This window comes from Bufo bufo, chromosome 11, assembly GCF_905171765.1.
Source record: "Bufo bufo chromosome 11, aBufBuf1.1, whole genome shotgun sequence".
NCBI classification, from domain to species: domain Eukaryota; kingdom Metazoa; phylum Chordata; class Amphibia; order Anura; family Bufonidae; genus Bufo; species Bufo bufo.
Genome location: NC_053399.1, coordinates 13,199,537 through 13,221,872, shown reverse-complemented (window position 1 = coordinate 13,221,872; position 22,336 = coordinate 13,199,537). Strand labels below are relative to the sequence as shown.

At 40.1% G+C, this 22,336-nt stretch overlaps 1 protein-coding gene across 1 annotated transcript in view; it reads right to left on the bottom strand.

The window, feature by feature from the left end:
- Positions 1 to 1,161: 1,161 nt before the first annotated feature.
- WDR25 (WD repeat domain 25) overlaps positions 1,162 to 22,336 on the bottom strand; it is an 87,188-nt gene continuing 66,013 nt past the window's right edge. The window contains exons 5-7 of the mRNA XM_040412684.1: positions 15,135 to 15,305; positions 6,913 to 7,053; positions 1,162 to 2,054 (exon numbers count right to left, since the gene is read on the bottom strand). Of these exons, the coding sequence (XP_040268618.1) occupies positions 1,833 to 2,054; positions 6,913 to 7,053; positions 15,135 to 15,305 (534 nt within the window). The 3' untranslated portion in view covers positions 1,162 to 1,832. The remainder of the gene's footprint in view (positions 2,055 to 6,912; positions 7,054 to 15,134; positions 15,306 to 22,336) is intronic.

Genomic DNA, 22,336 nt, shown 5'->3' with positions numbered 1-22,336 from the left:
ACAAATGTATTTTCAATTTTCATTCCGTGTCCGTTCCGTTTTTTTTTTGCGGACTGTATACGGAACCATTCATTTCAATGGGTCTGCAAAAAAAACGAGAAAAAAAAAAACCAGAAGGAACTCCATGTGCATTCCGTTTCCGTATTTCTGTTCCGCAAAAAAATAGAACTTGTCTTATTATTGTCTGCATTACATACAAGGATAGGACTGTTCTATTAGAGGTGAGCTGTTCCGTTCCGCAAAATACAGAATGCACGCGGATGTCATCCGTATTTTTGTGGGTCCGTTTTTTGCGGACTACAAAATACATACGGCCCTGTGCATGAGAGTAAGGACAGAATCATCATAAACTTCAAGCAACTGAACTGCCATTGAGAAAAAGAAGACATCAGGTAAATAGCGCACATAGACCGAGGGGCGGAGGATTAACATAAAATCGTTTTAATTTCTCACTTTAGAAAATGTAAAACTTGATAATTTATTGGTCACTTCCTAAAATCCCAAACGGAATGTACATGGTTATACAGGGGTTTTACCGTCCATTTATATTGATGACCTATCCTCGGGATAGATCAATATCTGATCAGACAACCTGCACCCCGCCGATCAGCTGCGGCTCCACAGCCAGAAGTCAGCACCTGAATTTAATAAAAGCAGGGTCACCAGAATTTAATAAAAAGCCATTTTAACAATAAATATTTTTTGGAAATCCTTGGTACATTTTTGACAAAAGTTAGAACTCCAAAAACACTAAAGGTCAGGTTTCCTGATACAGTTTTGAAACCCAAAATCAGGAGTGGATCATAAAAAGGAAAGTATAAAGGACAGATACGACTTCTCTTGAATTCCCTCCCGATTTTGGCTTCAAAAACTGCATCAGGAAACCTGATTGTGTGGCCGTACCCTTAGGCCACCTGCACACGTTGCGAAATACGTGGGGTTTTTCCGCTCGGATTCCTGGGCAGAAAAACCGCTGCGTATTATAATACCAGCAAAGTGTATGAGATTACACGAATCTCATGTACACTCTGCAGATTTTTTATTTCCGTGCGGAAAATGTCTTGCTGTGCACGTCTCAAAATCTGCAGCATGTCAATTATGTTTGCGGTTTTAGCTGCGGATTTCACCCTTCACAATGGATGGATGAGATCTGCGGCAAAACGGCATCAAATCTGCACCAAAAAACGCTGTTAATTTTGGTGTGGATATGCTGCAGAAACGCATATAAATCCGCATGGAAATTAGTGCGTATCTGATGTATGTTCACCTGTGTGCAGGTGATCTTAAGTTTTTTTTGGGCTTCTATATATTGATGACTTATACTCAGGATAGGTCATCAATATCAGAGCTGAGCGTCAGATCCCCATCAATCTGATACTGAGGACCTACCTTGAGTACACTTCAAGGGGAAAACACCTATAAAGCTTTATTACAACATTAGATAAAATACATTATAGAGATAAGTGCATCTTCCTCACCTTTTGGCGCCCAGTCACTGAAATGCATTTACTGTAGAACATTAAGTAGAAAAAGAGGGAGAGGAGGGGGCTACAGCTGCAGTATCTCAATAACACGGCACCATGGGAGACATCTTACAGGCTCAGAGCACAGGTCTGACATCACACCACGAAAAGCCTGCCCACTCAGCAGTTATGTATAAAGAAGATGTGCTGTACAGAAACCAGATGAGGGGAGGAAAAAGACCCAAAATCTGAACACTACACACATTTCTGGTGCCTACAGGAGGAAGTTTGTGAACACATTAAAGCTATAGAAAAGTAAGGAAAAAAAATGTATAAATAAAATAAATAAAAATTTCTGTCCATGGCTGCTTATTCCCAAATTTGGATGTGTCCGTCCCAATAACAGGTTGCCAGCAGTGATGGTAGCACCGGGTGGTAACTGACGCCTACGCAGGCACTCCCATGGCTGGGGAGAGTTCGGATGAGTTTGGAAGTATGGTAGTTGTAGAAGATGACGTTCCCTTCTGAACTCCCCGTTACGATAAAGGATCCATCCGGAGAGAACTCGCATCCCACGGCAAATCCTTCCACCTGTTCGGAGGAGAGAGAGCATCTTAATGAGTTCTCCTGCATTAATAAATCCTTCCCTCTCACTGGGGATCGCAGCGATATCATCTCTTTGTATTCTACACAATTGGAAGGCGTCGCGTCTCCCTCTCGTCTACTTACACCGATAGAGTCGTAATCAACGGCATCAATTCAATTTGTTCGAACAAGTTTGTGGATGTTTTACAAGACTGCAGGGAGATTGCAGAAGACGCAGAGGGAGAAATAACAGTCCTCGCTATAGAGAACCTCCTGCTTCTGTTCTCCAGCAGGGTCCCCATCTCTTTCCCCACTACTAAACATAAAAAACACTAAATATAATAATCTACACTGCTGGGCGGAGGGGAACATGTCCAGTGCCCAAACGACGCTTATAGCTCCATGTAAATGGAAGTACATGAGCAGCAATCGACTAGCTATATTATCAATAGGCGCTCGTTATGGGCACAATTTCTGCCCATACGATTGGGCCCTTGGGAACAGTGGGGGTGTCAGTGGTCGGACCCCCACCGATCAGATACTTGTCATCTATCCTGAGCAAAGTAATGGTGGACAACCACTTTAAAGGGAATGTCCATGATGGATTTGTTTTTTGTTCTTTTATTTCCGCCGCCACCCAGTGGGACCTGTAACAAGAGCTCTACTTACCTGCTCCCTGGGTCCGGGGCTGTCTTCTGGTCCCTGCAAGTAAAAATCCTAGACAGACGGGTCCCCATGTGCTGCTGCAGCCAATGACTAGCCTAAACGGTCATGTGACCCTAATAGGGCACTTCATTGCAGGTTACTGGCCGCTTAGGGACATGTCACCACTGAGATCAGTCACTGGCTGCACATGTTTTCATATTCATTTGTAATATGATGCAAAAATGAGCAGCAAAAAAATAATAATAATGCATTAAACCCACAGCCTGCAAGTCACTCCAAGAAACAAAATATTAACTTGCGTTACTGAGCAGCACACAGAGACAAACCTCCTGCATTCACAGCCACAGGTAACACATTTACATTCATACACTGAGCTTTGCATGAATAATATATGATCCAGACAAGGATTGCAGAGCGTTTCTTATTGCATGAAGGAGATGTATCGTCTATAACCTAGGGCACACTTACTTCATGTACGCAGCCTGGGAAACACACTAAAGTCTACCTTTATAATACAAAGGGCAGGAATTTAAAGGGCCACAGTAAGTAATTCTTTTACACGTCTATTAGGGATTTTCTGTGACCATTACTAATAGGAAAAAAACACCACAAGCAAAGGAATGGAAAACTTAACTGCAGCATCCGTATCCAAGACTGGCACAGTCAATGCTTAAACCAGTCATTTGGGATTGGCGCAATCGACTGTCTCAGATAACAGTTATTAACTATTTTACTCTACATTCTCAGGAAGGACATTCAACCCATCAAAGGATTGTGTATCAAAGACGCAGAAGAAAAAAGACAGTGACAACTGCTATAACTACTATAATACTGCTCCTATGTACAAGAGTATAACTACTATAATACTGCTCCTATGTACAAGAGTATAACTACTATAATACTGCCTCCTATGTACAAGAATATAACTACTATAATACTGCTCCTATGTACAAGAATATAACTACTATTATACTGCCTCCTATGTACAAGAATATAACTACTATAATACTGCTCCTATGTACAAGAGTATAACTACTATAATACTGCTCCTATGTACAAGAGTATAACTACTATAATACTGCTCCTATATACAAGAATATAACTACTATAATACTGCCTCCTATGTACAAGAATATAACTGCTATAATACTGCCTCCTATGTACAAGAATATAACTACTAGAATACTGCCTCCTATGTACAAGAATATAACTACTAGAATACTGCTCCTATGTACAAGAATATAACTACTATGTACAAGAATATAACTACTATAATACTGCCTCCTATGTACAAGAATATAACTACTATAATACTGCCTCCTATGTACAAGAATATAACTACTATAATACTGCTCCTATGTACAAGAATATAACTTCTATAATACTGCTCCTATGTACAAGAATATAACTACTATAATACTGCTCCCATGTACAAGAATATAACTACTATAATACTGCCTCCTATGTACAAGAATATAACTACTATAATACTGCCTCCTATGTACAAGAATATAACTACTATAATACTGCCTCCTATGTACAAGAATATAACTACTATAATACTGCCTCCTATGTACAAGAATATAACTACTATAATACTGCTCCTATGTACAAGAATATAACTACTATAATACTGCTCCCATGTACAAGAATATAACTACTATAATACTGCCTCCTATGTACAAGAATATAACTACTATAATACTGCCTCCTATGTACAAGAATATAACTACTATAATACTGCCTCCTATGTACAATAATATAACTACTATAATACTGCCTCCTATGTAAAAGAATATAACTACTATAATACTGCCTCCTATGTAAAAGAATATAACTACTATAATACTGCTACTATATACAAGAATATAACTACTATAATACTGCTACTATGTACAAGAATATAACTACTATAATACTGCTACTATATACAAGAATATAACTACTATAATACTGCTACTATGTACAAGAATATAACTACTATAATACTGCTACTATATACAAGAATATAACTACTATAATACTGCTACTATATACAAGAATATAACTACTATAATACTGCTACTATGTACAAGAATATAACTACTATAATACTGCTACTATATACAAGAATATAACTACTATAATACTGCCTTCTATGTACAGGAATATAACTACTATAATACTGCTCCTATGTACAGGAATATAACTACTATAATACTGCCTCCTATGTACAAGAATATAACTACTATAATACTGCCTCCTATGTACAATAATATAACTACTATAATACTGCCTCCTATGTAAAAGAATATAACTACTATAATACTGCCTCCTATGTAAAAGAATATAACTACTATAATACTGCTACTATATACAAGAATATAACTACTATAATACTGCTACTATGTACAAGAATATAACTACTATAATACTGCTACTATATACAAGAATATAACTACTATAATACTGCTACTATGTACAAGAATATAACTACTATAATACTGCTACTATATACAAGAATATAACTACTATAATACTGCTACTATATACAAGAATATAACTACTATAATACTGCTACTATGTACAAGAATATAACTACTATAATACTGCTACTATATACAAGAATATAACTACTATAATACTGCCTTCTATGTACAGGAATATAACTACTATAATACTGCTCCTATGTACAGGAATATAACTACTATAATACTGCTCCTATGTACAGGAATATAACTACTATAATACTGCCTCCTATGTACAAGAATATAACTACTATAATACTACTTCTATGTACAAGAATATAACTACTATAATACTGCCTCCTATGTACAAGAATATAACTACTATAATACTACCTCCTATGTACAAGAATATAACTACTATAATACTGCTCCTATGTACAAGAATATAACTACTATAATACTGCCTCCTATGTACAAGAATATAACTACTATAATACTGCCTCCTATGTACAAGAATATAACTACTATAAAACTGCCTCCTATGTACAAGAATATAACTACTATAATACTGCTCCTATGTACAAGAATATAACTACTATAATACTGCCTCCTATGTACAAGAATATAACTACAATAATAATGCCCCTATGTACAATAATATAACTACTATAATACTGCTCCCTATGTACAAGAATATAACTACTATAATACTGTCTCCTATGTACAAGAATATAACTACTATAATACTGCTCCTATGTACAAGAATATAACTACTATAATACTGCTCCCTATGTACAAGAATATAACTACTATAATACTGCCTCCTATGTACAAGAATATAACTACTATAATACTGCTACTATATACAAGAATATAACTACTATAATACTGCCTTCTATGTACAGGAATATAACTACTATAATACTGCTCCTATGTACAGGAATATAACTACTATAATACTGCTCCTATGTACAGGAATATAACTACTATAATACTGCCTCCTATGTACAAGAATATAACTACTATAATACTACTTCTATGTACAAGAATATAACTACTATAATACTGCCTCCTATGTACAAGAATATAACTACTATAATACTACCTCCTATGTACAAGAATATAACTACTATAATACTGCTCCTATGTACAAGAATATAACTACTATAATACTGCCTCCTATGTACAAGAATATAACTACTATAATACTGCCTCCTATGTACAAGAATATAACTACTATAAAACTGCCTCCTATGTACAAGAATATAACTACTATAATACTGCTCCTATGTACAAGAATATAACTACTATAATACTGCCTCCTATGTACAAGAATATAACTACAATAATAATGCCCCTATGTACAATAATATAACTACTATAATACTGCTCCCTATGTACAAGAATATAACTACTATAATACTGTCTCCTATGTACAAGAATATAACTACTATAATACTGCTCCTATGTACAAGAATATAACTACTATAATACTGCTCCCTATGTACAAGAATATAACTACTATAATACTGCTCCTATGTACAAGAATATAACTACTATAATACTGCCTCCTATATACAAGAATATAACTACTATAATACTGCTCCTATGTACAAGAATATAACTACTATAATACTGCTCCTATGTACAAGAATATAACTACTATAATACTGCCTCCTATATACAAGAATATAACTACTATAATACTGCTCCTATGTACAAGAATGGCAGTACAGTATGTTACACATTACCTTGTGTCCTTCGTACCTTCTCTTCTTATTCATTTTGTAAGGCCGCTGAGTAGAGAATAAAGCGATGTAGTTTCCATTTGTCTGCACTGCAAACACGCTCTCCTTCGGGTGCAGGGCGAGGCTTGGACAGGTGTATCTTTCCTAAGAAATGGGAAAAAAGCACATGAACGTTTCTCCTGGAGCCGTATGCGGTATCGTCCGGCGCTGCCGCCTGCGGTACTGGGGACATGAACAAATCACACTAAGCCATGAAGTAATAAGTGCCAGAAACACATAATAAATTAGTAAATGTGGAGTGGATGTCAGTGGTCTGTGGCCAAAACAATGGCACATTTTTCTCCCCCATTATTATTATTTTTTTTATTCTGACCTAGTCCTGTTTTGGTGGTTTTCTTACAGTATACCAGTGCAGAAATCCTCTATGTGCTAAACATAGGAGTCCTGTCCTCTAGACTGATGGCTACCTACACCGATACACTGAGACAAGTCCAAACCTGTCCTTCGTAAATCAGGAGAGGTTTTCATGCTCTGAATCTCAACAAGCATGTTTCTATTCACTGACAACAAGAAGACAGCTTGAAATCGTGAGGAACTGTAACACAAAGCATACTGATACAACAAGTAGGTTTAATTAGCGAAGTGGACCATTATCCCTTTTTTCGGCATTTTATAGCAGTCCTTATTTAAATAATAAAAGCCAATAGCTCTTAAAGAGTTTGTATGTGGAAGGGTATCTCCTTTCCAAAGGAACACTGACTACAAACAGCTTAATTCCCAAACACTTCAATGAGACAGAGCTTCACGGAACTGAAATACCAGGCAATACCACTACTAGACGTATGGCGCTGCTGTGCCTGGGAAACAAAAAGGTGCTCAGTGGAGATCCTCACCACCTAATAATGATGGCTGACACAGGAGCACGCCGCCATGGCAAAGACCTAGAGGAGATCGCCTTGACGTATGGCAGACGGGCTCAGATGGTTTTGTACAAAATGCATTGGCCAAGCATCTCACTTTATAAATAAGCGTAGCATTAGCACTATAATTTTTGGCATTATTGTACTTTATCTGATTTGCAGGGTACTGCAGCATTGTTTTTTTTTCCTATATATACACTGCTCAAAAAAATAAAGGGAACACTTAAACAACACAATGTAACTCCAAGTCAATCACACTTCTGTGAAATCAAACTGTCCACTTAGGAAGCAACACTGAGTGACAATCAATTTCACATGCTGTTGTGCAAATGGGATAGACAACAGGTGGAAATTATAGGCAATTAGCAAGACACCCCCAATACAGGAGTGGTTCTGCAGGTGGTGACCACAGACCACTTCTCAGTTCCTATGCTTCCTGGCTGATGTTTTGGTCACTTTTGAATGCTGGCAGTGCTTTCACTCTAGTGGTAGAATGAGACGGAGTCTACAACCCACACAAGTGGCTCAGGTAGTGCAGCTTATCCAGGATGGCACATCAATGCGAGCTGTGGCAAGAAGGTTTGCTGTGTCTGTCAGCGTAGTGTGCAGAGCATGGAGGCGCTACCAGGAGACAGGCCAGTACATCAGGAGACGTGGAGGAGGCCGTAGGAGGGCAACAACCCAGCAGCAGGACTGCTACCTCCGCCTTTGTGCAAGGAGGAACAGGAGGAGCACTGCCAGAGCCATGCAAAATGACCTCCAGCAGGCCACAAATGTGCATGTGTCTGCTCAAACGGTCAGAAACAGACTCCATGAGGGTGATATGAGGGCCCGACGTCCACAGGTGGGGGTTGTGCTTACAGCCCAACACCGTGCAGGACGTTTGGCATTTGCCAGAGAACACCAAGATTGGCAAATTCGCCACTGGCGCCCTGTGCTCTTCACAGATGAAAGCAGGTTCACACTGAGCACATGTGACAGACGTGACAGAGTCTGGAGACGCCGTGGAGAACGTTATGCTGCCTGCAACATGCTCCAGCATGACCGGTTTGGCATTGGGTCAGTAATGGTGTGGGGTGGCATTTCTTTGGAGGGCCGCACAGCCCTCCATGTGCTCGCCAGAGGTAGCCTGACTGCCATTAGGTACCGAGATGAGATCCTCAGAGCCCTTGTGAGACCATATGCTGGTGCGGTTGGCCCTAGGTTCCTCCTAATGCAAGACAATGCTAGACCTCATGTGGCTGGAGTGTGTCAGCAGTTCCTGCAAGACGAAGGCATTGATGCTATGGACTGGCCCGCCCATTCCCCAGACCTGAATCCAATTGAGCACATCTGGGACATCATGTCTCGCTCTATCCACCAACTGTCTTGCACCACAGACTGTCCAGGAGTTGGCAGATGCTTTAGTCCAGGTCTGGGAAGAGATCCCTCAGGAGACCGTCCGCCACCTCATCAGGAGCATGCACAGGCGTTGTAGGGAGGTCATACAAGCACGTGGAGGCCACACACACTACTGAGCCTCATTTTGACTTTTTTTAAGGACATTACAACAAAGTTGGATCAGCCTGTAGTGTGTTTTTCCACTTTACTTTTGAGGGCGACTCCAAATCCAGACCTCCATGGGTTGAAAAATTTGATTTCCATTTTTTTTATTTTTGTGTGATTTTGTTGTCAGCACATTCAACTATGTAAAGAACAAAGTATTTCAGAAGAATATTTAATTAATTCAGATCTAGGATGTGTTATTTTTGTGTTCCCTTTATTTTTTTGAGCAGTGTATATATATATATATATATATACACACACACACACACACACACACACACACACAGCAGCACTAGTCCAGTAGACCACGGGTGCAGGATCCTCCAAACCGCAGGCTCAGCGGTCAATGAAGATGATATATATCCAAAAGATGAAGAAGCACTCCAATAGATATAGTGAAAAAGTGGACCCTTTATTGACCCCTCTGCAACGTTTCAACCGCTCAATAAAGTCTTTAGCAAGCATGATATATATATCTATATATATATATATATATATATATATATATATATATACACACACTCACCTAAAGAATTATTAGGAACACCATACTAATACGGTGTTGGACCCCCTTTTGCCTTCAGAACTGCCTTAATTCTATGTGGCATTGATTCAACAAGGTGCTGATAGCATTCTTTAGAAATGTTGGCCCATATTGATAGGATAGCATCTTGCAGTTGATGGAGATTTGAGGGATGCACATCCAGGGCACGAAGCTCCCGTTCCACCACATCCCAAAGATGCTCTATTGGGTTGAGATCTGGTGACTGTGGGGCCATTTTAGTACAGTGAAGTCATTGTCATGTTCAAGAAACCAATTTGAAATGATTCGAGCTTTGTGACATGGTGCATTATCCTGCTGGAAGTAGCCATCAGAGGATGGGTACATGGTGGTCATGAAGGGATGGACATGGTCAGAAACAATGTTCAGGTAGCCCGTGGCATTTAAACGATGCCCAATTGGCACTAAGGGGCCTAAAGTGTGCCCAGAAAACATCCCCCACACCATTACACCACCACCACCACCAGCCTGCACAGTGGTAACAAGGCATGATGGATACATGTTCTCATTCTGTTTACGCCAAATTCAGACTCTACCATTTGTAGGTCTCAACAGAAATCGAGACTCATCAGACCAGGCAACATTTTTCCAGTCTTCAACAGTCCAATTTTGGTGAGCTCGTGCAAATTGTAGTCTCTTTTTCCTATTTGTAGTGGAGATGAGTGGTACCCGGTGGGGTCTTCTGCTGTTGTAGCCCATCCACCTCAAGGTTGTGCGTGTTGTGGCTTCACAAATGCTTTGCTGCAGACCTCGGTTGTAACGAGTGGTTATTTCAGCCAACGTTGCTCTTCTATCAGCTTGAATCAATCGGCCCATTCTCCTCTGACCTCTAGCATCCACAAGGCATTTTTGCCCACAGGACTGCCGCATACTGGATGTTTTTCCCTTTTCACACCATTCTTTGTAAACCCTAGAAATGGTTGTGCGTGAAAATCCCAGTAACTGAGCAGATTGTGAAATACTCAGACCGGCCCATCTGGCACCAACAACCATGCCACGCTCAAAATTGCTTAAATCACCTTTCTTTCCCATTCTGACATTCAGTTTTAGAGTTCAGGAGATTGTCTTGACCAGGACAACACCCCTAAATGCATTAAAGCAACTGCCATGTGATTGGTTGACTAGATAATTGCATTAATGAGAAATAGAACAGGTGTTCCTAATAATTCTTTAGGTGAGTGTATGTCTATATATATATATACACACACACATACACACACACACACACACAGTATATATTAGAGATGAGTGAATTTCCGGTTATGAAATTCGTTTGCGATTAGTTTACTGGTAAAAGGTAAATTGCGTTATGGATTCCGTTACCACGGACCATAACGCAATTCTATGACAGATTGCATAACGGAATGCCTTTAGAGCAGCGGTTCTCAACCTAGGGGTCGCGACCCCTTTGGGGGTCGATCGGCCCTTTCCGGGGGGTCGCCTGAGGCTTCCTATTGTGGGTCGCCCGCACAACGGCAACGGCCCCTTATCCTCGCGCACAGGAAGTGATGTCCTATCACTGCCTGTGATTGAAGGAGCCTGACGTCTGGACGGGTAAGTCGGGCCGCCTGTCTGCTGAGGTCCGAGTTTTTTCGTTAATGACACCGCCGCTGAGCACCACTGCCACCAATGATTTAATTGAGCCTGGCTAATTTTATTTTAATTATTTGGCTGAGCAAGGCTTAATTTATTTGGGGGGACATGAAGCACCGCTGATTTATTTATTTGGGGGACCCTGAGCACTTCTGATTTATTTATTTGGGGGACCCTGAGCACTTTTGATTTTTTTTGATTTGGGGGACCCTGAGCACCATTGATTTATTTATTTGGGGGAAACCTGATGCACCACTGATTTATTTATTTGGGGGTACCCTGATCAACGCTGAATTATTTATTTGGGGGAGACCTGAAGCCCCGCTGATTTATTTATTTGGGGGACCCTGAGCACTTCTGATTTATTTATTTGGGGGGGGACTTGAAGCACCACTGATTTATTTATTTGAGGGGTACCCTGAGCACCACTGATTTTTTTTTTTTTTTTTTTGGGGGGGGGGGGGTACTGTGAGCACCACTGAGTTATTTATTTGAGGGGTACTGTGTGCAACACTGATTTATTTTTTAGGGGGTATTTGTTGTTTATTATTTATTTTAGTTATTTATTTGGTTTACAAATATTTTGTATTTATGCTAAAGTTCTGTGGTTATGAATGAATACTTGTGTATTTGAATTAACATTTGGTGTATTGGTGTCTGTGCGTGTTTTTGGTGGGTCATCATAACAGTAGCAAAATTAGTTATGACGTAGCAAGGAAAAAAATGTAATGGTTGGGGGTCACCACAACATGAGGAACTGTATTAAGGGGTCACGGCTTTAGAAAGGTTGAGAACCACTGACCTAGAGGCATTCCGTTATTCATTCCGTCATAATAGAAGTATATGGGCTGCATAACGGATCCGTCCCGTTTCCGTTATGCAGGAGAGGACTCCGCTGCATAACGGAAACGTCTAAAAAATTGGGTTATTGTCCGTGGTAACAGAATCTATAATGCAATTCACCTTTTACCAGTAAACAAAGCGTGAACGAATTTCAAAATATGAAATTCGCTCATCTCTAATGTATTTATATATATACACACACACACAAACACCACACAGTATAATATATATATTTTCAGCTCCACCGATGAGATGAAAGTCAAGTGCGTCTCATTCTCCTCTCCACTTATGACAAGAGTCTGGCGCATTCACATTTAATAAAATCTAGTAAACTGCAATCAATAAATAACCCTTATACAGGATCGGGCGGCGGTGGCGGGACGGGGGAATATTAATAGGTTCTACTACAAGTGACTATTATTTTCCACATGGCAGACTCCGTGTAGCTGCTCATTATACAGAGAACCATCAAGCTTTTACAGAGGTGGCTCTCAGCTCGGCAGGAAGTAGCGTTTCTCAATTCTCAAGCTTTAATTATTATTTTTTTATGCATCTTTGAAAAATGTATAACGTAGACTAAATCCATCATGTTTGCTGTTTATGTAGGTTTCAAATTCTGTGATGATAAACATCTTAATATATCTTTATATCAGACGAACTCCATTTTTATAACCCACCTCTCCAAAGCCTGTGCATACACATAGACCTAAAACCTGAAAAACTTCTACTGCCTGCAGCCACCACTAGGGGGAGCTGACTGTGTACTGTATGCTCTATGTACAGACAATATGCAAGGAGTGGTGACTGCAGGAAGTCGAAGCTCTTCATCAAAGGCTATGGACATCTTTGGAGCATTTTTTATTTTATTTTTGCATTGTACTCATTTAGAGCTAAGAATCATTTTTATAATTGGCCTTTATTAACGATGTCCAGCCCTGAGATGCTCTAGTAGCAGGCTCTCTGATTACACTGTGTTCTATCAGGGAGCTGACGGCTCATGTGAATCTCTGCTCTCTGATGTTATAAACACTCATTATATGATAAATTCTTATCAAAATGAAAAGAATATGGTTTAAATAAGTCACATGACGGCTCAAAATGAAAGTAAGTTACTCCTGCTAGGCTAAAACTTGACCCTTTATGACAAAAACTGCTAAAGGACCAATTGAAAAAAATATTTTTAGCACAAAATGAGTAAAATGCAATCATAAAAAAACTGCCCCCAAAAAGGTGCTCAAAACTATCAAACTCTATGGCCCCAATTTCTCTACTCCAGAATTCTGTCATTTAAAAAGTCGCAAAATAGGGCTTTTGCGATTTTTTGCACTGGCTTGGCAAAAGTTTTGCAACTTTTTGCATTTTTACACCACGCACTCTAGTTCTGTAATGTGGGTTGAAAAGTGAATGTGGTTACTCATGTTAATGATTTCACTCCAGATTTAGGGCTCATGCACACAAACGTATTTTCTTTCCATGTCTGTTCCGGAACCATTAATTTCAACGGGTCCGCCAAAAATACGGAAGTTACTCCGTGTGCATTCCATTTCCATATGTCCGTATTTCCGTTTCTGCAAAGAAATAGAAAATGTCCTATTTGGTCTGCATTACGGACAAGGATAGGACTGTTCTATTAGGGGCCAGCTGTTTCGTTCCGCAAAATACGGAATGCACACGGATGTCACCCGTATTTTTAGCGGATACGTTTTTGGCAGATTGCAAAATACATATGGTCGTGTGCATGAGCCCTTATCATGGAGATTTTTTTTTAAGTCGCACTCCAGTAGCAGGAAAACTGTGACATTTGATAATGTGGCATAAAGTACAACAACACAGACGCAAGTAAAACTGACTTTAAATATTCCCCTCATGATAAATTCCCCCCTGTATCTATAAAGGGGATTTGTATCAGAGAAACAGAGCTCAGACTGCAAAGTTAAAGCTTGCCTCATTTACATATCTATAAAATAGTTGGTTTGTTTTTTACACAAGCACACAGAGCTATGGGGACTGGATATTGCGGAGGTGCTAGCGGCCATCTAGCAGCCCATGTCCTCAGCTCTATACACAAAATCCATAGAAATCTAGAATGTGTCGGCAGATAAGAACCATTTGGCCCATCTAGTCTGCCCAATATACTGAGTACTATGGATAGCCCCCGGCCCTATCTTATATGAAGGATAGCCTTATGCCTATCCCATGCATGCTTAAACCCCTTCACTGTATTTGCAGCTACCGCTTCTGCAGGAAGGCTATTCCAGGCATCCACTACTCTCTCAGTAAAGTAATACTTCCTGATATTACTATTAAACCTTTGCCCCTCTAATTTAAAACTGTGTCCTCTTGTAGCAGTTTTTCTTCCTTTAAATCTTCTCTCCTCTTTTCCCTTGTTGATTCCCTTTATGTATTTAGCAGTTTCTCTCATCTCCCCTCTGTCTCGTCTTTCTTCCCAGCTATACATGTTAAGGTCCTTTAATCTTTCCTGGTAAGTTTTATCCTGCAATCCATGTACCAGTTTAGTAGCTCTTCTCTGAACTCTCTCCAAAGAATCAATATCCTTCTGGAGATATGGTCTCCAGTACTGAGCACAATACTCCAGATGAGGGCATCCAGGTGACAGGTTCCCTTTAAACCCAATATGGCTCCACTGGAACTACCCAGCATCCTCAAATCATCCACAGAAAACACTTCTACATATACATCACTCACGTTAATCTAAATATCTAGACAGACGTTCTGCTGAACTGAGTACATATAAGCCTTACATGAAATATCTGATTGGAGACTTTGGCAGTTGTGGCAAAATCCCAGGCAATGATGGTGCGGTCAGCGGAGTCTCGACTCACACAATCCGTGGTGCTCAGAAACTCTTTACCATCAGGGAGGAAGAGGAGGTCGAAGTGTTGTTGCACAGCTGCTTTGTACACATGGATCACCTAGAAGAAGTGAATATTAATAAGCACATATCACATCTAATCATAAATACATACTATAACACGGCATACAATATTAGCCCCTATCTAAGAGACTGTACAAGAATATAACTACTATAATACTGCTCCTATGTACAAGAATATAACTACTATAATACTGCTCCTATGTACAAGAATATAACTACTATAATACTGCTCCTATGTACAAGAATATAACTACTATAATACTGCTCCTATGTACAAGAATATAACTACTATAATACTGCTCCTATGTACAAGAATATAACTACTATAATACTGCTCCTATGTACAAGAATATAGCTACTATAATACTGCTCCTATGTACAAGAGTATAACTACTATAATACTGCCTCCTATACACAAGTATATATCTACTATAATACTGCTCCTATGTACAAGAATATAACTACTATAATACTGCTCCTATGTACAAGAGTATAACTACTATAATACTGCTCCTATGTACAAGAATATAACTACTATAATACTGCCTCCTATGTACAAGAATATAACTACTATAATACTGCTCCTATGTACAAGAATATAACTACTATAATACTGCTCCTATGTACAAGGATATCACTACTATAATACTGCTCCTATATACAAGAATATAACTACTATTATACTGCTCCTATGTACAAGAAAATAACTACTATAATACTGCTCCTATATACAAGAATATAACTACTATTATACTGCTCCTATGTACAAGAATATAACTACTATAATACTGCTCCTATGTATAAGGAAATAACTACTATAATACTGCTCCTATCTACAATAATATAACTACTATAATACTGCTCCTATGTACAAGGATATAACTACTATAATACTGCTCCTATGTACAAGGATATAACTACTATAATACTGCTCCTATGTACAAGAATATAACTGCTATAATACTGCCTCCTATGTACAAGAATATACCTACTATAATACTGCTCCTATGTACAAGAATATAACTACTATAATACTGCTCCTATGTACAAGAATATAACTGCTATAATACTGCTCCTATGTACAAGGAAATAACTACTATAATACTGCTCCTATGTACAAGAATATAACTACTATAATACTGCCTCCTATGTACAGGAATATAACTACTATAATACTGCTCCTATGTACAAGAATATAACTACTATAATACTGCTCCTATATACAATAATATAACTACTATAATACTGCTCCTATGTACAAGGATATAACTACTATAATACTGCTCCTATGTACAAGGATATAACTACTATAATGCTGCTCCTATGTACAAGAATATAACTACTATAATACTGCCTCCTATGTACAAGAATATAACTACTATAATACTGCCCCTATGTACAAGAATATAACTACTATAATACTGCCTCCTATGTACAAGAATATAACTACTATAATACTGCCTCCTGTGTACAAGAATATAACTACTATAATACTGCTCCTATATACAAGAATATAACTACTATAATACTGCCTCCTATGTACAAGAATATAACTACTATAATACTGCTCCTATGTACAAGAATATAACTACTATAATACTGCCTCCTATGTACAAGAATATAACTACTATAATACTGCCTCCTATGTACAAGAATATAACTACTATAATACTGCCCCTATGTACAAGAATATAACTACTATAATACTGCCTCCTATGTACAAGAATATAACTACTATAATACTGCTCCTATGTACAAGAATATAACTACTATAATACTGCCTCCTATGTACAAGAATATAACTACTATAATACTGCTCCTATGTACAAGAATATCACTACTATAATACTGCCTCCTGTGTACAAGAATATAACTACTATAATACTGCTCCTATGTACAGGAATATAACTACTATAATACTGCCTCCTATGTACAAGAATATAACTACTATAATACTGCCTCCTATGTACAAGAATATAACTACTATAATACTGCTCCTATATACAAGAATATAACTACTATTACTTTACAGTTTAGTGTCATCTGCAAAAATTGATACTTTACTGTGCAAGCCTTCTACAAGATCATTAATAAATATATTGAAGAGAATAGGACCCAGTACTGACCAGTACCCCTGAGGTACCCCACTAGAGACAGTGACCCAATCTGAGTGTGTACCGTCAATAACCACCCTCTGTTTTCTATCACTTAGCCAGTTACTTACCCACATACAGACATTTTCTCCCAGTCCGAGCATTCTCATTTTATATACTAACCTTTTATGTGGTACAGTGTGAAATGCTTTGGAGAAGTCCAGATATACGACATCCATTGATTCGCCGCTGTCAAGTCTAGAACTTACCTCCTCATAGAAACTGATGAAGCATGAAGCGATGCTGATATGGCGTTATTTGCTTATTTTCCTTGAGGTACTCCAAGATAGCATCTCTTAGAAAACCTTCAAACAGTTTACCCACAACAGATGTTAAACTTACCGGCCTATCGTTTTCGGGCTCAGTATAGAGTCCTTAAATATCAGAAATAAGGGTCTGGCTATGACATTACTTAATTCTCCTAGGATACGGGGGTGTATGCCATCTGGTCCTGGCGATTTGTCTATTTTAATCTTTTTAAGATGCCGCTGTACTTCTTCCTGGGTCAGACAGGGTACTTTTAATGGGGAAATAACTTTTACATTCTGCATTTAATCTGACAGTTTATTTTCTTCAGTAAATACAGTGGAGAAAAAATGTTTAATAGCTTTGCTTTCTCCTCATCGCTCTCTGCAACTCCCCCCTCATTACTCTGTAGAGGGCCGACACCTTCAGATTTATACTTTTTACCATTTATATAAAATTGAAAAACATATTAGTTAGTTTTGCTCTCTTTGGTAATTAATCTCTCAGTCTCTAGTTTGGCTGCTTTTATTTGTTTTTTACATATTCTATTTTTGTCCTTATAGTTTTTCAGTGCTTCCTCGCCCCCCTCCTGTTTTAGTGATATAAATGCTTTCTTTTTGTCATTTATTGCTTTCTTTACAGTTCTATTTATCCACATTGTTTTTTTTCTTGTTCCCTAACCTTTTATTCCCATAAGGTATGTTCCGCTCAAAATTAGATTTTAGGATGCTTTTAAAAATATCCCATTTTTTTCCCCATCACCAAATGTTACGATATATGATACATAAGGAATAAAAGCCAACATCCAGTGTCATGACCCAGCCCCGGGACCAGCAGTAAAAATAGACTTCATATAACTGTATATGTGTGTTCTGGTGTCAGGGTGATGCTTGTAAGCAGTTCTAGTACACAGAAAGTCTCATACTCTAGGGGACCAATTTCCACACAGACACAATTAAATGCCAATTCCACCTGGTATTTCTGGAAATAACCGCTGGGTTCTTGCCTCGGGAAGGAAACTCAGAACAACAGCAGAAAATAATCCTGGAGAAAATGAAGTTTCCACTTATTGAGACGTTTCCCCTTAACAATATTGATATCACCCATTACAGTCCGAGCACACCGAGATCATTAGTCCTAAAGACCATCCTGAGGAGGACGACAATCGGTTCATTATTTTTTTTTTTTTATCTATACATTTTTAAATTAAAAGAACAAGAAAACCATCCAAGGGCACTTCCCTTTAATATTACAAAACTGCCCAAGTAATCTCATCCTCGAGTGAAATCTTTTCATACTCTCTTTACCCCTACAGGGGGCAACAAATGGGTGACAAATACTAATGGCAGCCACAGTCCCTATCACCCCGTTTTCCAAATGCCAAAGAGGCACAGAGACAAATTGAGCTTTTATTTACATGGAGCAACAAGGAGGCAGTACTATCTGTGCTTACTACAATTACACGCAGAGACATGGGGCAGTACTATCTGTACCTACATCATTTACAGGGAGAGACAGGGAAGCAGCACTATCTGTGCTTACTACAATTACACGCAGAGACATGGAGGCAGTACTATCTGTGCTTACTACAATTACACGCAGAGACATGGAGGCAGTACTATCTGTGCTTACTACATATACACACAGAGACATGGGGCAGTACTATCTGTGCTTACTACAATTACACGCAGAGACATGGAGGCAGTACTATCTGTGCTTACTACAATTACACGCAGAGACAGGGAGGCAGTACTATCTGTGCTAACTACAATTACACGCAGAGACAGGGAGGCAGTACTATCTGTGCTTACTACATATACACACAGAGACATGGGGCAGTACTATCTGTGCTTACTACAATTACACACAGAGACATGGGGCAGTACTATCTGTGCTTACTACAATTACACGCAGAGACATGGAGGCAGTACTATCTGTGCTTACTACAATTACACGCAGAGACAGGGAGGCAGTACTATCTGTGCTAACTACAATTACACGCAGAGACAGGGAGGCAGTACTATCTGTGCTTACTACAATTATACACAGAGACCTGGAGGCAGTACTATTTGTGCTTACTACAATTACACACAGAGACCTGGAGGCAGTACTATCTGTAGGTACCTCATTTACATGGAGAGACATGGAGGCAGTACTATCTGTGCTTACTACAATTACACGCAGAGACATGGGGCAGTACTATCTGTGCTTACTACAATTACACGCAGAGACATGGGGCAGTACTATCTGTACTTACTACAATTACACGCAGAGACATGGGGCAGTACTATCTGGAGGTACATCATTTACATGGAGAGACAGGGAGCCAGTACTATCTGTACCTACATCATTTACATGGAGATGGGAAGGCAGTACTACATATGATTATGCCTGTATCATTTACAGGGAGATAGGGTTGGGCGATATACCGGTATCACGATATACCGCGTTTAATAACGGCGATATGGCGATATCGCTGTTTCCTAATTACCGCAGTATTTTGTGACGTCATCAAAGCGGTCATGTGCGCTGACCGCTTCTAAACATGCGTCCGCCCACCCCTGCACCTTGCATAGCGCTGAGTAGTACAAACATTACTTCCTCTCGCTTCTGGCTCCTTCTTGCTCCGCCTCCCTTATTCAAGTCTCCAGACTCCACCCACCATCTGACATCACCGTCGTCACCCACCCGTGCCGGTTCTATGTGGCGAACTCTGTGTGAGTACTGGGTGTCTCTGGAGAGACTTTTCCTGCGGCTGCCTCGCTCGTGTGCTCCGATGACAAAATTACAAACGTATTACTTCCCGCAGCGGGCCGCCCCCGGCTCTCCCTCCTCCTATATTCAAATCTCCGCCCACCGACATCTGATGTCAGAATCGGAGCACACAAGCGAGGCAGCCGCAGGAAAAGTATATCGAAAAGTATTATTGTATGTATGGTGGCCTGTGGCCACAAGACTTTATTATAACATCTCCTTGTGGCCCCCGCCCCCTACAGTGTAACGTCTCCTTGTAGCCCCCCATACAGTGTAACGTCTCCTTGTGGCCCCCCATACAGTATAACGTCTCCTTTTGGCCCCCGCCCCCTACAGTGTAACGTCTCCTTGTAGCCCCCCATACAGTGTAACGTCTCCTTGTGGCCCCCCATACAGTGTAACGTCTCCTTGTAGCCCCCCATACAGTGTAACGTCTCCTTGTGGCCCCCCATACAGTATAACGTCTCCTTGTGGCCCCCATACAGTATAACGTCTCTTTGTGGCCCCCATACAGTATAACGTCTCCTTGTGGCCCCCCATACAGTATAACGTCTCCTTGTGGCCCCCATACAGTATAACGTCTCCTTGTGGCCCCCATACAGTATAACGTCTCCTTGTGGCCCCCCATACAGTATAACGTCTCCTTGTGGCCCCCATACAGTATAACGTCTCCTTGCGGCCCCCCATACAGTATAACATCTCCTTGTGGCCCTCATACAGTATATCTCCTTGTGGCCCCCATACAGTATATCTCCTCGTGGCCCCCATACAGTGTAACGTCTCCTTGTGGCCCCCCATACAGTATAATATCTCCTTGTGGCCCCCACATAGTTCAACGTCTTCTTGTGGCCCTCCCCCATACAGTATAATATCTCCTTGTGGCCCCCATACAGTGTAACGTCTCCTTGTGGCCCCCCATACAGTATAATATCTCCTTGTGGCCCCCACATAGTGTAACGTCTTCTTGTGGCCCCCCCCCCTACAGTATAATGTCTCCTTGTGGCCCCCCTACAGTATAACGTCTCCTTGTGGCCCCCATACAGTATAACGTCTCCTTGTGGCCCCCCATACAGTGTAACGTCTCCTTGTGGCCCCCATACAGTATAACGTCTCCTTGTGGCCCCCATACAGTATAACGTCTCCTTGTGGCCCCCATACAGTATAAAGTCTCTTTGTGGCCCCCATACAGTATAACGACTCTTTGTGGCCCCCATACAGTATAACGTCTCCTTGTGGCCCCCCATACAGTATAACGTCTTCTTGTGGCCCCCATACAGTATAACGTCTCCTTGTGGCCCCCCATACAGTATAATATCTCCTTGTGGCCCTCATACAGTATAATATTTCCTTGTGGCCCTCATACAGTATATCTCCTTGTGGCCCCCATACAGTATATCTCCTTGTGGCCCCCATACAGTGTAACGTCTCCTTGTGGCCCCCCATACAGTATAATATCTCCTTGTGGCCCCCACATAGTGTAACGTCTTCTTGTGGCCCCCCCCCCTACAGTATAATGTCTCCTTGTGGCCCCCCTACAGTATAACGTCTCCTTGTGGCCCCCATACAGTATAACGTCTCCTTGTGGCCCCCATACAGTGTAACGTCTCCTTGTGGCCCCCCATACAGTATAACGTCTCCTTGTGGCCCCCATACAGTATAACGTCTCCTTGTGGCCCCCCATACAGTATAACGTCTCCTTGTGTTTTTTTCTTTTAAACGGGTATTTATCGCGATATATATCGTTATCGCGATAAAAAAATTTATATCGTTATCGTCTGAATATTTTTGATATCGTCCAACCCTACAGGGAGATAGAGGGATGCAACAGTTTCCTTATCTACATTATTTACATGGAGGAAGCACTATCTGTGTCTGATCACTGAGAGTCCAGACATAAAGGCTGTACAATCTGTGC